This window comes from Dicentrarchus labrax, unplaced genomic scaffold (genome assembly GCF_905237075.1).
Source record: "Dicentrarchus labrax unplaced genomic scaffold, dlabrax2021, whole genome shotgun sequence".
Taxonomy (NCBI): Eukaryota; Metazoa; Chordata; class Actinopteri; family Moronidae; genus Dicentrarchus; species Dicentrarchus labrax.
This window is the reverse complement of record NW_026136724.1, coordinates 5,587,800-5,605,398: the sequence shown is the minus strand read 5'-3', so window position 1 is coordinate 5,605,398 and position 17,599 is coordinate 5,587,800. Positions and strand designations below refer to the sequence as shown.

The 17,599-nt window shown below is 41.7% G+C and overlaps 1 protein-coding gene across 3 annotated transcripts in view; it reads right to left on the bottom strand.

The window, feature by feature from the left end:
* Positions 1 to 17,599, bottom strand: part of nav3 (neuron navigator 3) — a 428,096-nt gene that overhangs the window by 211,083 nt on the left and 199,414 nt on the right. The window contains exon 1 of one of the 3 annotated variants that reach the window (XM_051392315.1): positions 15,002 to 15,130. The exons of the other annotated variants lie outside the window; for them this stretch is intronic. Coding sequence (XP_051248275.1) covers positions 15,002 to 15,115 — 114 coding nt within the window. The 5' untranslated portion in view covers positions 15,116 to 15,130. Of the gene's footprint in view, positions 1 to 15,001; positions 15,131 to 17,599 lie in introns of those variants that run through there. 3 annotated transcript variants of the gene reach the window in all.

Here is a 17,599-nt window from a genome sequence, read left to right as displayed (position 1 = left end):
AGTGGTGGAGAGAGGGAGTCACATCCTCCCATAATTCATAAAGAAAGATTTGTTGTATTACCCACTTTGAGACCCAGGATAAACATTTATAACCAGACCCTTGTCAAATTTAATATAATCTGTCTTCAGCGTAAAGAGCAGATTGGAGTTTTACCTCTGCAGATATTTGTCAGGGGCCAGAGCTGCAGTAGGAGCAGAAGTAAGCTTTAGATTAGCCTCAGTAAGTGGAGCAAAACAGGAGTTTACTTTGTCCCTTCTCTCGTTAGATATGAGCAACTTAATGAGCTTCGGTTAGGTGCGTGACTGTCTACAAATAGACCACTGGATGGCGTAGCATCCCACTATGGAAAATAAGCATCCCGCCCACCCAGCTGGAGAGCGCTCCCACGACTACTGGACTGTGAAATTACCACAAACACGACAAGAGAAAAAAAAAAGAAAACGCATATTTCACTGCCTCTATATTGAGGGCCAGGAATGTCAATTTCACAAACAGCCCCCACCCTCCAGATTCTGCAGCCGAGAGATTGGGGCATTAGCCTTTCTGTGGTTTCTGCAGAGGGACAGAAAACAAATAAACTCCCTGCCCTTGAAAAATGAGTTAGAGAGGCCAATTAGAAAACACAACTCAAGCTTGATGGAGATACCAGAGGCAGGAAAGCAAGGCGGGAAGGTGTGAGAGAATATCTGGCAGAGTCAGGAGCTGTCAATCAGAATTTTAAAAAATGAATAAATACACAAGCTTGATAATGCAGTTTGTCATTAAGCAGAGCTTTGTGGAATAAACTGTGGACAACTGCGAGTTGAAAACTGACACAGCAGCTGTAATTAAAGGCACATAAGGATTTTTATTTCCTCTTCTGGGGGTTTTTAACGTTGTTGTCTTTTCTTCGTGCTCCAAGACATATTCTTTGCACGCCTACTTGAGCGTGAGGTCAGGCGGTGAGAGAGGCCAGATTTGGCTGAGCGTTCGCTGCGGGGACGGTGGGAAACCATCTCTCTCCTCATGGGTAATACCCACTGGAGCCACTGTGCACAGCCACTGTGAAATGGGCCTAATAGCCGAGATGAGGGTGGAGGGGTGGGGGCATGTGGATAAGAAGAGCGAATTGGCCTGAAGCAGCGGGCGATAGGCTTCCGAATGTTTGCGAAAATTGGTTTGGAGCACACCTACTCATTATGGTAATAGCCAGCTCTTAAAGGCTGACGTATGGACAAATGGCTGTGGTGAAACAGCGCCGGGACGGGCGAAGGTCAGAGAGTACGTGCCCAGGATCAAGGAATCTCCTGTGTGTCCTGGTATGACCTCTTTATTCCGTAGTAGTCATTTTGGTTTCCCTCTATTCCTTCTATTTCATTTATCCCAAAGAACAATTTTGCAAATCGCCTAGTTTACTGGGATTATGTTGCCACTTATTTTGTTTACCTGAGCGGGTTGAGACTGGCAGCATGTCTACAGTCATAAACAAGAGTTAAACCAGGTTCCTTTCTTCTTGTCTTCTTTCTATCTCTCTCATCATTGCAGTAAGAGCAAAGAGGGAAATCATTACAAAGATGATGGATAAAGCTGGTGTAGCTAAATCCAAGGCACAGCTGAGTACTCAAATCCTCAGAATCACTTAAGAATGCTAGCGTTATGACTTTTCTGTATATACAATACATGGACATAGGAATTAAAAACGGACTCTAATTAGCTTTCTGGTTTCACCACAAATCAACATGGAAACCTATAAAGCATTGTGGAAATTCAGTACAGTTGTCATTAGGACTGAAAATAAAGGTTTTTTTTATAAAAAGTTCATCCACTGCCCAACTGCATCACAATATTCTAGAGCCTAGACTTGTTGCATCTGACCAATAATGTAAGACGAGGAACTGTCAAATATTTGAACATTTTATTTGAAAGATGGCGTGAACCAGTCATCGATTATCAAAATAGTTGGCTACCGAAATTGTTGTAATTGCAAAGCTGTTCAATTTCATTAAACAAAATTAAAGGTAAAAGTAAGAAAAGCAAACAACAGTGTAAGTAAGCTACCAACCATTTTGACCATGATCGCATACGTTTAAGGTAACTGGAATGAAGTAATTAATGAGGCAGTGATAGTGAAAAATGCTCCACCTAGAAGCGCACAGCTGGAGGCAAAAGCAGAAATTCTCACACAGAAGTTGAAAATCTACACCATCTGCGACACTCCCAGAAGTTATAAGTAAGGCACAAGCTCAGCAGACTTGAAATAACGGTCAGCAGCACTCTGGGCCTGAAGTGCAGGCTGCATGGAAAAACACAACTCTCTCGGGTCCATGTTAGCGGCTCTCAGTGGCCTGCTGAGGTGTCGCAGAGAAGTGAGAGCTGCTGCTCCGGGGCTCGAAGCCAGGGGCCGTCCAGAGGGACCCGCAGTGAAGTCTACACATCAAAGTAGTGCTGCTGTAAGCTGCTTTTTTTAAGTCACTGTCTGCATAGACTGCCCTTCTTCTCCCTGGACTGTGTGGTTTCTGTTCTCTGCTACTGCCTTTCTTCCTCTCTCACTTTTTTCCCTCCATTTCTATTTGACCCAAGTGTTGAGGAGAGAGCATGAGGTAAGAAAAACAAGCTCCAGCAGAGCACAGCAGCGCATCATTGAAATTATGTGTTGTGTCCATATTGGGTCTAAAATATTTTACACTTTTCTTATGTTTTATTGGAAGTACTATCCATTAGAAGATATATTTGTGGTTTTAAGTACCAAAAACCATCTCAATATGATTTAACATCTTGCTTCTCTCTGGAGCGCTAGCATCATTAATAGCTCATTAATATTAATGAGCGGCTCTTTTGATTGGTTGACTGTATTCTGCATGACGCATAGCTAGGCCAACCACAGGGGGCATGCATCAGGGCGGTGACATCATAGCCTTATGGAAGTCCTGATGGCTCATTCTATAGGCACAGTGTCTGAATACAGGCTGTGTGCATTTCTCTGTGAATTGAGCGTTTTATAGCACCTAGCTACAACCTGCTGTATAATAAAAAGGGCAATATCACTTTCTACAATATGTGACATTTAACAAGCCATTTGCTTGGATTATACAGGATATTAAATTAAATTCTTTCACAGTCAGCAGCTCCGGTCACCAGTAGGAAACTAATTTGATGGAATTAATCAGCAAAACACAATTTAGTCATGAGAACACATGCTTGCTAAAGTGTACCAAAAATAAAGTTAAGCAAAATGTAACGAAGATGGGTATGGAACCGCAATAGTTTTATTTATACTGACTGACTAAAATGTGTCAGTAGCACTGAGTATGCTGGTACTGAATGCTCATATTCCTCTTTCCTAATTCTTTGGTTTTAAATCATATCTAAAATCATAATTTGTTAAGACAAAGTTATTGTATGGCCAGTTTTCAAATGATACCCTGCCTCAGATTTGATGGACACATTTTACCCACTGTCAAACTCTAGTTTCTAGCATGATTTGAATGCGGGGGACAATCAAATGCCATTCAGATTACTTTATCTTTTCCCTTGAGGACCACAACAGACACAATGCCAACTACAAGGATGAATTAGCCAAAAAGACCACAGAGGAGGCATATAAATAAAAAACTTGCTTTCATTTGTAACTGTGTTCATTATACACAACTAGCAGAGGAATGCCTGGATGGGTCTTTTTAAATCCATGTGGTCTGGGCATCCGAGGTCTGGCTTCCTTTTCACATATTTGTGTATCTTTAATAATTTGGTCCTTTGTACACTGATCCAATAAATCCACTGAAGGAGCCTAAATAAAATCCTCCACAACAGAGCCCATATTCAAAGCCACTTACCTATAAGTAGAGGACAATCAACAGTGCAGCAGGTTCAAACTCAAGAATGGAAAAAAAAAAAAAATTAAATCACCAAATACTACCTTACTCAGGCAACAACACTACCAGAAGCCACTGAGGTGATCAGAACACTCCACACACACTTAAAAATAAACTACAGATTCCCTGAACCGAACCTGTTGTCTGAAACACAGCTCCAGAAATCAGGGCCATTCTTAGAACCAGCACTGAATGATGAAATTAGCCACCAGGGACTGACCAAGCTCACTCTTCACCAAGACCAAAAAACAAACCCCTGTGTGCTTCTCCTGCAACAACTGACACTAGTGAAATAATTGTAGAATCAAATGTGGCAGGGAATAAACCTTCCCTTTTTAGAGAAAATGTAACATAAATGTCATCCTGTATGTCTACTCTCTTAACATCTACATGCTTGAGCTGAAAATGCCTACTCTAAAAGCTAACTATTCATAAGGAAGATCCACAAAATTAAGGACAAATTAAAGAAATAAAAGTTCTGACGTTCCTCATCATGCCCCAGAAGGAGGCAGGTGTTGCAGACAGAGTCGGCTTTGGTGATGAGGAGGGAGTAAATGGATTAGTTTCAGCTGGATGCTTTTGGATCAGCATGGAATTCATTATTATGGAAGCAATTCTCAGGAAGAAAAAAAAAAAGACATCATACATGTCATTTATCCTACAGCATGTCTAACAGTGATTATAGCCTATATTGTGCTTCACTGGTTACGCAACTCATTTCTAATCTAGTCCTGGGACTGTGTGTGTGAGTGTGTGTCGGCGAGAATCTACAATAATGAGCCAAAAACAAATTAGGGAGTAATTTTGATGCCTTGCTGCTCTCCCATCCTTTCCCCTTCATTTACATTTCTATCACACACAAAGAAAATTTAGTTTTTTTTCCCTCGCCCTCCAAGCAAAGTAATTACAGTTGACTGGGAGGGGATGAGGCGAATGACCTTTCTGCAGCAGCGCAGGGTGGGGCAGAATTCACCGTCTCCATCTGTCTGGCAGCTGATGTGTTTTCTGTTATCTCATTGTGGACGTTTAAAGGACAACGTGGCCACATTTTAAATGCATAAATCACTCAGCCATAAAACTCATTACTGCATGCATGAGAGTGTGTGCGTGTGTGAATGTGGGCATACTGTAAGCCTGTGTTGCGGTGGTGTGGCCCCTGACTCTGGACTCATCCCAAAGATTGGAATATTTATCTTTGACTGCAAAATGATCAGCCTGCTCACCATAATGAATTGATGACATGATTTAGAAATTGTACATTGAATCAATACTAAATTGATTCTGTCATTCCCAAAGGTGCAATAAGCATGTAAGGTAAGACGAGGAAGGGATAAGAAACAGGCAATTCCCTCGTACAACAGAAAGACTAAATTAGTTCCTCCTCCCGCATGCTCACCAATCATCCATCCTCCCAAAGATCTATCCCAATCTTTCAAAGGTCATGAGTAAGGTTCAGATTTGACATAAACAAAAATACACTCGTAAATGCTTTTAAATGATAGACAGTTCACTTTTGCTCCTCAGCAAATCTGTCAGAGCAGGAGACAAAGCTTTAAGTGATTCTTCTTGTTCTTTGGCTCTGTCCGGGACGCTCTGCTTTAAGTATCTTATAATGACCAGTTGGCCAACTTGTATATGATTCTGATTATGGTGCTTGGACGCCGCTCTGTGTTTTGCTGTTTGTCCCGGCCAAACCTGTGTGTGCCAGCTCAAATAATGTCCACTCTGGTTGAATAACGCAGCATGAGAAAAGTCCAGCATTTCAGCCCAGCAATGACTGATGTGTCTCCTGCGGCTCTTTTTTTTTGGTCCTTGTCCTTCTTAAATGTACATTTTTACATTTTGAGTGTTCAGCTGACAGGCTTTCTCGGAGCGCCTTGCAATAATTAGATACTGCTAAATTAAAAGGAGAATTATGTTTATTACAACTTGAGCCTTATTTTTGTAGTTTTGTCAAACATTTCCATAAGTTCAGTCAGCCAACTGACGTGGAATAGATTATATGTGAATGTAGAATACTTACAGGGTTGATAATTGGTGTCTAGGCTCTCAACAAGAAAAGCCAAGCTCAGGACAGCAGGGGTGGGGAGTGACGATAAGGCTGTGTTCAGACAGACAACTGCCCGGAAAAGATGAACCCCCTTATTTCATTTGAATGGAGCCACCGTACTGACGCAGCAACGCTGCCTATGCAAATGTTTCCTGGCAAAAAAGTTGAACTTGTCTCAACTTTTGCCACAACGTCATCTGGCAAGGACGCGTTGGCCAATCAAACAAGTGCACATTCCTGGTGGATTACTTAGTAATGTAAACACAGTATTTGTACTGTTTACTTTGCAGTTGTCAAGACAAAAAAACTAAATGATTGCTGGATCGTATTTTATGTCGGCAATGGAACCCACATACCCCCACTAATGCAGCCATTTATTTTAACACAGCGCTGTATTTGGTGCCCATAGGGGACTCTGTGCCTACAGGTGGATGCAGGGGTGGAGGTGGGGCTTTCGAGATGCTATGTGAACAACAGCAGTGGCTGCAAGTGACAGCATAGCTTTCAGGTGAGCGGTGTAGCAGCAGGCATGCAACAAAAAGCGAGCAGAGCACTGATGGTTTAAGCACACTGCAGTATGGATTGGATATACGTAGTAGAGAGAAGAGTATGCCTTATGAGAGTATACTCGAGTTTAGCTAGCGTAAGGGCTAGCTTCATTTATACATATACTTGTTTACGAGGAAAAGTCATGCATTCAAAATATTACTTACTGTAGAAGTTCTTCTACAGTACAAGTACTTATAGTACTAAAAGTAAAAGTGCTCATTATTAAATCACAATGAAGCCATTTCAGAATAATGTATGTTATATTCCTGGATAATTACTGATTCATTCATGTGTACGCATCACTTTACTGTTTGCAGCTGGTAAAAGTAGGGCTACACAATTACTTTATATACTGCTGGGTAGTTTATAATAACAATATATTTGAAATGATTTGTTTATTTATTTTGTATCAATGACGTGAATCTGCAAAGTACCTAACTAATGCTGTCCAGTAAATATGGTGGAATAAAACATAGAATAAATTAAAAGTAACGTACAGCAGCCTGTTGCAGCAGCTGTAAGTTCAAACCTAGTTATAACGTAAATTATTACAAAGTTATGATTTATGCATTACTAAAGTAAATGTGTTTGCACCACAGAGATCAGTTACTACTTAACTCTAAGTAACAACTAAATAGCTACATATGCCCCTCAGGTGGTACAAATCAGAGAGACCTAATTTATTGATATCATTTCTTGATATTTCCTTACTGATCTATCTTACTTTGCTCTGTGCCAAAGGCAGGTGCCTCATCCCGGCCAGAAAGCTAATGCATATGGTAACCACGATGATGGAACAATATCTTTGTTTGTTTTGTTTTTGCCTTAGTTAAAACTTTACGTCCAAACTTGTTAAGTAATGCCCCAGATAATTGTGGTGCAACCAATTGTTGGTTAGTTACAACTAGTTTTTACTGAGCCTCTAGTGTTGACTTTACATCCTAACTTAGGAGAGAACTTACACATATCTGGTACAACCCAGTCCAGGTACCTCAAAACTGTTCTTAAGTACAATAGCCTACTTGAGTGAATGTGCTTAGTTACATTACAAAACTGCATTTAAGATAAGATTGTACCCAGTAGAGTAATAGCTGAGATTTGGGAACATGGTGACAGTCTGACCTGATAACAAACACAAGCAGTCAGACAATCAGACAGGTTGGAAACATTTGAAGGTACAATGGAAAGAGTGCATCTGAAATGCCGGTAAATAATCCCTTATTGCAGGAAGACTATGTGCACAACCACGGCAAGTACAGGAGATCAAAGTTGAATCTGATTTGGTTGTTTACAACAATTGGTTTAGGTAGTAATTTTACCGTTCACTGGTTGTTTTTTTCTTCCAAATATGTTTGACTAGCCTGGAGGTTTGTTTAAAACCTGAATGATTGTCTCACTGCTCATGTTTCCTGCCCCTCCAGACTTCTTTTCAACAATGCCCTCGCGCTTATAGATCTTAGCAATTAATTTGGTGTGGACAATGTAATTATTACTAACGGAAAATGGACAAAAGTATGAAAATTAGTAATAAATAAAGTAATAAAATGGAATTATCCTTTGAATAAATAACCTTGCTAAATCATCAGCAAATTTCAAAGCAGCAAGGTAAAGAGGGGTAAAATGTCTCACTCCTTAGACCTATGTGGGAAAAATGAGCGTTGACAGAGGTAGAAGGTTTTTCAAGGTAAGGAGCAAATTAAGGCAAGCACAGGAGGAGAATATGGAGGGGAGAGATATGATTCAGCAGTGAGAGGGTGATGTGAGAAACTGCATAAAGTTTTCAGCCGTTCTCTCTGACACACACACACACACACACACACACACACACACACACACACACACACACACACACACACACACACACACACACACACACACACACACACACACCGACGCTGGTCTACCAATCAGGCAAGGACAGGAGATACCGCACACATACGGCTCTCTTGCAGGCTTCCAGCAGCGTATTAACACACGAGTGTGGCAATTTTTTTTCAGCTATCCCAAAAATAACACATTGCGTAACACTTTCTCTCCCTGCTGCTCTTTTTCTCTAATATTTTGCTCTCAGTCTCCCTCGCTCTCTTTATCCATTCCTCTCTGATGCGGGGACTGTAGGTGGGATGTGCCGTTTCCTGGCTTTTGATGAAATTTGGAAGTGCTACTTTTTTGCATTCGGCCAAGCTGGAGAGGGCAGGTTATTGAGGACAGAGTGTTGGCTAGACTGGATGTAATGAGGTGGAGGAGAAAGAGAGGCCAAAGGATGTCTACTACAAACAGTAAACTTCATTGAAAGGACAATACTGAGCATTATCTGAGCATATCCAGTGACCACAACATCAACTAAAGACAAACAGTTACTACAAACAGTTACTACCACCTGGCTGTTGGGACTGCTGGACTGGCAATCAAACCTTGCAATCTTGATAAGACCGACTATGTCGGTTCTGCCAACAAGAGTTTGCTGCTACACTGCAACCAGAGGTTGAAGAAGTTCTTTACCAAAATAAGACTCACATGCCAAGAATTCCTCATAGTTTCATAACAAGCAAAATTAAACATTTCCCTGGGGAAAACTTTGACATTACCATGGTAGCAAGCAGCAAAATATGATGGAGCATGTCACCGACTGAGGAACAACAAACTGCACTAAGCTGACTCCTCTTTTTGATTTCTTATACTTACACTCTACAGATTTTTTGGCAAAACACAGACATATTATCACCTTTTAAAGTTGATAAAGATGTGTTAGGACAACAATTGCTTCTTTTACACATTTAGCTGACATTAGCATTTGGAGTAGTGTTTCTGTCCACCTGATGAATGTCCGTCCAGTATTCACTCTCCTTTTAGCTTTGTGTTGGTCTCCACCAACTGCTTAAAAAAGGTATCAGACTCTTTAGATGCCAACTACTCCACTATGTCCACAAGCTAGATGCTAACTTTGTCTGTTTAATGTTTAGCACTGGACAGTGGAACCAAAGAGCGAACAAGATCTGCCTGCTGCTGGAAACAAGACGAGATGAGAGCTGTCAGACTGAAACAAGCTGTGGACGTTAAAACCAAAACAATGAGCTGAAAGATGCTAAAATAATAATTCTCTGTGGGTTCTTCACTGTGAGTGATCCCTTCCAAATTACACATAGTCTCTTCTATCCATATAAAAATATTGATTATCGTTGTATAGTGCATGATATAAAGTTAAATAGTGCATATGTATAACCTACTTTGCCAGTGCTGACACTGCTGTGACGTCTTCAAGAGCAAAGAGAAAATAGAGTGTGTACGTGCTGTGGTTGTGCCAGTGTGTGTGTGTGTGTGTGTGTGTGTGTGTGTGTGTGTGTGTATTTATGTAAGCTCAACTGCCTTCATGCTTGTTTTAGTCAATAAGCACAAGTGCGTGGCTTTAAAGTGAGCGTGTTCAGAGTGTGGAGTAGTCACACCAGCAGCACTGATTAGCACAGAGGAAGTCAGAGCGATATGCACAGAGAAGTGGCTGAGAGAGAGATTGACACTACACAGATGTGAGGAGGAGGACACAGAGGGAGACAGAGACAAAGAAAAAGAGAAGAACATTAAAGAGGAAAGTGATGATAGAAATAAAGAGAGAAAGAGAGGTTAATGGATAAGTCAATGGGGCTTTACAGTGTCAGTGCAGTCACTTCAGAGAGAGAGTCAATGGGGATTTATCAGTGTAACAACTCGAGAGACTGATATAGAAAGACTGACAGTCTTCAGCATTACAGCAACTGAGGAAGAGAGTGAGAGTGAGCATGAGTCACAATCCGGAGAGCGTGATCCAGGATGTCTAGAGGATAAACCCAGCTAAACTTAGCTGAGCCTCCTGTCTATCATGTGCCTTTTTAAGGAATACACCTTAATGTTATAGTGAATATAATATTACTGGAGGGAAGGAAGAGGAAACAAGTGAGGGAAGGGCAAGAGGGGGAATTGAGACAGCAGATGGACTGATGGTGTGCAGAAGCAGCGACATTCAGTGAAGTGAAAAAGACAGAGGGCGAGAGAGACAGAGTGATGGAGGTCGCACACCCCTGGTCTGTCTGAACCGAGAAAGTGGAAACATTAGTTCAGGGTGATTTGAGCAATTACTGTAAGAGTGACAGAACGTGCTGCAGCACAGAGGAAGACAATTCATCCTTCTGCTGGTTGGTTACTCGGGTCCATCTCATGCTAGTGACCTTCACACATGTTATAGTGGTACTGTAATAACAGCAGTTCCCACAAACTCATGCATATACTCTTTGTATGCATCTTTATTCAGCTTAAACCTTTTAGGTGACTCTTGTGACGTCAGATACTAACATAAAGTACCTGACGGAATCTGAGTAGGGTTAGAGCTGGCGTTAGGCAACATGGTCCCACACCTCCATATGTGTACTTTCTCACACTTTACACTGTCACTTCCAGTGTGAGCATGTCGAGAAATGACGCTAGAGGGATACCTACAGTGCCGTATGTGAACATGATGAGTGTGAATATCACTATTAACAAAACAGTCACAGTCTGATGGACTCTTTCTTATTAAAGAAAAAAAAATAATTATCTTTTTTATTATTACTGATACACTTCTTCAGACTGCACAGGCATCACACATTCTAAAGAGAATTCTACAATGCCAACTACAGAAACAATTAATACAAGATTTGATCCAGTAGGTCAACACATGCCACTCAAAAACAACATTGGTTACCATATTGATCTGAATGGCCTAAGGAGAAGGCTGAGAGGAGGACTAAGCAAAGGTAGGTGTGTGACTGGAACATGCTGATAGCTGTGATTCATGGTACATGTATCCACTGATAAAACAAGAGCTGCTCTCTCTCACCAGCACACAGCTGTTGGGGACTTACTTCCCTCCTTATCTGTCTACCTGATAAGTAAATCAAAGGGGCAACCCAAGGTCGAACTGTTGTTTCCCTTTCTTTACCTAAAACCTGTTTCTCCTTTTCCCCCCTCTGTCCCTCTACAGGATGAGTGTTTCAGTGGGGTTTAATTTTTAACCGCAACATAGCTTTACCCTTTTGCCTGGTGGGTGGTTTTCATTTGTTTCCATCTGTTTTATGTGGCTTGCACTGAAATTACAAAGATCCCCCAGAAATCACATTCCTCTCTTTGAGCCAACTAAAGTCCTGCACTCTGGTTCTCACTTATTGATTTCAGTTTTCACGTTGTTTTCAAGCTCTCTTTTCCATTTACTCCTGTGAATGTTTTTAAGGTGAAGACTTGGGAAATTGGAAGAGAAAATGTTTCAGTTTCTACCTGGCCATCCCTCTCTCGTCTCCTCCGCCCGCTCTATCTGTCACCCTCTGCGGCTGTTTTGAGAAAAGACACAACATCGCAACCCGACTCACTGGCTCTCAGCAATTTCTTAAGACTGGATGATTGGGGTACAAGCCGCTCATCAATCACCAAGCCTCAGCCAGAGACATTCCAGCTGTAAATATTAGGTGATTCAATATTACTCTGCCCTCATTATCTGTTATTAGACTGGGGAAGGAACACACAAACTCTGACTCTGTGGCCCCCAAATCCTGTCTGGGCCCTAGATGAGGAAGTAATCACTCCGCTACATCGTCTGAACATTTTCAGCACAAGTGAGGGCAACTAACCACCGAAGCCACACCAGAATGAAAAGGAACAAGTAATGGGCAAAGTCATTTGAGTTTGATAGTTGCTTTCAGCTGTTTTATGCCTTTGTACCATCCAAAGGAATTTGAATCATTATAGATGCTCCCTCCACATGTCAAATACCTACATTTACAAATTGATTTAGACTACAGTTTGACCTCAGATCCCTTTCATATGCTCAACATTCAAAGCAGAAGGATCTGCTTGCTACCATAAACACATCTTTAAATACATTAAAACGTTTGCACTTTGTGCTTGCGCCTGTAGTTGTTTCTTATTCTGCCAACAAAACAGCACCACAGTTCTCTTTGAAGAGGACTGAGGGCGTTGTCATATTAGGTACAATTTGTGCATACCATGTTTGAGTATGATTGCCCCCTCCCTCCACTTCCCCACCAGTCAGCTTTCACATTGGTAATGTTGTTCCGTACCGGAGCATACTTACATTATTTACGTGACATTTGTTTATGTTGTTGCTACAGCATTTTATATATTTAGTCGAGAATGACCCTCTGGTCTGACTTCCGACGTGCATTGATAAACAACTGTTGAATTAAAACTAGAAGTGTGAGAAATTATCCAAAAATGTCCTATCGCAATATGTTGTTTTGTGATATTGTATCAATTCTCAAAAACACAAAGTTTTTTGTGTTTAACCCCCCAAACACAAGATAACATTCTTTACTCAGATTGTATGCATGAGATGGTGTGTCAATACTTTCTTTATATACATTATATACACCTTATATTTTATATACAGTTTTACTAAAATGTTTCTTTTCTTTTCTAAATCGCAATATATTGAATAGTAACCCCTGTATTGTGATAGATATCTTTTGCCAGTTTCTTGCCAATACACAGCCCTAGTTCAAACTCAATATAAACTGGTGATAGTCGGCTGATTTATTATCTGGCATTTTGAGATAATCAGCATCAGGCGATGTTTGTTTTGAGCCCCGTACTACAACACTCATGCATGCTGCTGTAAACATATTTTCTGTAGAATAGAATCAAACATTACTTTTCTTTGCAACGTCTGATGTCAGATGGAGCTTAAATTTCTCGTTCATTTTTTGGATAACACATTGGCCCACCGCTGAAGAGAGGAAGAAAGCTGGCTAATTAAGTGAATGAATATCAAAATAAATCATTAACAAAAGGTTAAAATGTATAATTTCACATTTTAAAATGGCAGTGCAGTTCTGGATTTTGGTACGGTTGTTTGCAAACTGAACCTGAGACTGCCTTTTCAAGTGGACTGTGTACGGTACACAGTGTTCACACTAGTGAAAATAATGGACTTTGGGGTCAAGTGCCCCCTGAATCTGGGCCCAGGCCCCTGACATGAAAGCCAACTGAGACTTGTAATTTAAGGCCACTTAATGGCATCATTCTAACATGGAAAAGTGGAACAAATTACACAAGAATATATACGCTTGGTATGAAACACACACCCACACTACAAATATCTTTCAGTCAGATCAGGTCAAATGAACTGAACAGTGAAGAAGCAGCTATGAAGTAGAATACAGAGACAGAAAATAAATTGTAAATGTGAGATATGCTGATAATACAAATACAAACCACAGAGTTGTACTTAAGTTGTGGTTCAGTAGGAATGACTTGCAATACACTTGATCAGCATAGCCTACAGCCACACACACACACACACACACACACACACACACACACACACACACACACACACACACACACACACACACACACACACACACACACACACACACACACACACACACACACACACACACACACACACACACACACACACACACCGAAGAGGACATGTTTGGGGGTCATTCATCGGAGTGTAATGACTTTCCTGCCCCCCGGTGCTTTCTGAATGGAGCAATCCTCACTCATTAATATTCATGACAAATTCCAGCTGGTTGCACCCCCACTGTGTGTGTAAGTGCGTGTGCGTGTGTGTGTGAATACCTCGTCTAGAGAGAAGGCTAAATGCACCCACACATGTAGAAATGATTTCTTGCAGCACCTCTGCTGAACTGCAGCTCCACCTCTGAGAGCAACTCTTGGTAAAACTGAGGTTTTTCCAACTTGAAATATGTAATATTTAACATTCAACTGAATCTGGCTGTTAGAAAAAGATCAGGCAGCAGGGGCTTGCAGTGATATTGGAGGATAGTTGCAGGATCAGCGCAGCATGGGTCAGGGTGAGGGATTAATACTACTACTGCGGTTTCACACACAAACACAAACACACATGACCTGTTATTCACCAAAGTTGCTGCACACTTCCTTTCCAACACTATATCCACGGATTTATGAGTGGACCTTGAGAACATGTAGCTGATTGTATTTTTATTATGGTTGGACATAACGGAAGACTTGGTACAGGAAGGATTGCATAGCCATTTCCATACAATAGCACAGTGAAGCACTGAATCAGACCCATGTAAGAAAAGGGAAGCAGGAGATCCAAGCACAATAAACTCAATCTCATTCATGGCTTCTTGTATGCATTCCTGGACAGTGATTTTGTGCAGGTTATACACACACACACACACACACACAGACACACAAGCATACTGTCTCGTCTATACACCGCAGCTCTCATTTTTATTGCATTCAAATCCAAGTGCAATTAGACGGATCATAAAAAAACAAAAAAAGCAGGCAATCCAGGAAAAGACTCAAAGCTGTGTGAGAGACATAAAAACATCACTGAGCTGACAGAACTGATTGGGAAACCCTCAAGCAAGCATACAAACTAAGGAAAAGCTACTCCAAATTCAAAACAGTAACAGTTGCAGTGGCAATATCCAAAATCAACACACATCTCATCAGTCTTTAAGCATCACCATGAACGTCCTGCTTCTCAGGATCGAGCATCCAGTCGGGAGTCCGTTTGCAGCTTACCTGCTTGGCGTGTCGATCTGCCTTGGAGGGCATGTTAGGGCTGGCAGCAGGGGTCACGGGGGCACTACGGCTGCCCCCGGTCAACACCGCGCGCACAGATGCCAGCCACTTCATGATGGTGAGGCAAGTGTGCCCCAGAAAAAGTGTCCGGAAAAGGGATACAAGAGTCAAGCGGAGCCTGGAGGTGGATGGAGAGAACGTCTAGTGTGTACTTCAGGGGTTTTGTTCAACAGTGGGTTTCTGTCATGCGAGGGGTGTGACCAGTCTGCCGCCACCGCCGCCCACAACCCATTCAGTCTCTCTGATCCCCCTAACACGCACACAATTACACATATACCTACGGTTACACACTGACACAGATCCAACAGGCAAGCGTGCACACTCTTACAGTACATACGTACAAACACACACTAATCCTACAAGCATGCACATACATTGAAACATGCACACACCACCGCCACCCCCCACCTCCCCACTCTACCCTAGTGACACACAATCCTTCCCCCATCACTCTGTCACCATCTGTCACTTTCCCCTGTTTCTCCCTGCTCTTCAGCCACATTACTTTAGCCCTGACTTGCATTCTACTCCCCCACCAACACACACACACACACACACACACACACACACACACACACACACACACACCTCCCACTGTGTCCAATGGTGGTCAGACACAGCAGAGATGGATGGCTGGCATTAGTCCATCATTAGTGCTTCATATGAGATGTACAGCATATCCGTCTGTAATGGAATGAGTGATGGACAGATGGAGGGATTAATGGATGCACAGACAGAATAACTGCTGATCAAGGATATACACTGATGCAGTACTGTACTGTAGATACTGTACAGTAGATTTATATTTATCTCACCAGAAGCCTCTGGGCCTTGAGCAGCCAGTTGGCTGTAATCAAACAGACTAATTTAGCTGAATGGTGTTTTGTTACCTGCTAGCAGGAACTGGATACCTCTGGCCAATTATTAGTGTTTTAGGAGGGAGTGGTTAGTGGCTACTATATAGTCTTCCAAACATATGACGTTTATTTCAAAAAGGCTTAAAGCCACTGTGTGTGCCATTTCTAAGTGATTATTCAATTGGTCAAATTATTCTAATTGCAAATGTATGTGTATATGTTGATTGTGATGGAATGCCACTGCTGAGTACTAGTATGCCGTTGGTATGCTGCTGCCGCTTTTTACTACAGAAATATCACTCTGCTCCACTGACAGATACCACTTTCCATCAAATACCAGTTTCGCACAGATAACAATTTCTATTCCACTGGAAGTGCCAAAGCCAGAAATGTTCAAGTACTACACACAGTGGCTTTAATTTCCAGTTGAGTGAAATAGAAAAAAAACAGGAATTGATCAGTAAAATTTTTTAGGCAGAAACCAAGGAGACAAAAAAAATTTTTGTTTTGTTCTCATACATTTGTTCCAAAACCTACGTCTAGTTCGTTACCCAACAACCGCTTGTGGATTCCAATGACTGAAAAAGTTCAACAAAACGTAAAAAAGGTACCCATTGGAGTTTTCTCCTTTCCTGCCATTCGGTTGCCCCCTATAAGATTTGCTTTGTGTGTCCTTGTACGCTATTGCTACTGTAGATAAACCGATCATCAAAACATTGCACCATAACGTCACTGTGGACAAAGTCTCCAAATAGTACCTTCAAAATGCAACAGAAGTTGAACATCCATACAGTAGAACTGGACATGGTGCTCTGTAGGCCCTACACAGGCATGCTGAGGATATGACTCAGAATTTGGATTTGTCTTGTTATAGCTGCAACACAAGAGGGGGTGTTTCTCATGCACTGGGTATGGCTGCATAAGTGATGTGGCTTCATCAAAGTAACCGCAATAATGGTAAAAAAAAAGTTCTTAAAAGATATTCAGGGTTTAATGCAGCACTTACAAATGCAAGTGTACAGTATGAGTAGATCTCTTGCCAAGGAGCACATATGTACAAGAATAGAAACAGGAGGAAAAATAGCTCTCTGGTTTACATAAGATTTACCATGGGAAGCAATGGGAACAATCAGAACAAATGAAATGCATGTTTGACCGATTGCTTGGAGTTAACTATGCACTTATTTAAGTCCATATGAGTGGGCTTTTATAGAAACCACACTCTGATCCAACAATACAGCGCTTCATGTGTTTGAAGTGACAATCCTACAGATCAGGATAGCAGTACATGGTAACAAATATCACAGTGTTGTACATTTTGAAAGAGGATAATCCCCCACAGGGCTTTACAAGGGGCTGGGCGGTATTATTGCTGGCTGGAAGACACCCTCCAGACGAAACATAGAAGGAGAAAGTGTGTGGCTGTGTGCAACCGATTGTAGATGTGTGTTAGTGTGTGTCCAGCTCGGCCTCATCACGCCCTGGATGGGAGGGACGTGGCCATATGTGGGGGCCAGGCGTCCGTCTCTGCTGGTGTCTGTGTGATACTGGTGAGGATATGGCCAAAGCCTCGACTTAATTCATCTCTTAATCCCCTGCCTCAGCATGCCATCGCATATGGGATGGTGTGTGTGGGGTGTGATGGAAATGTTGCAACTGACTGCACCCTCAGTCTCAAGAC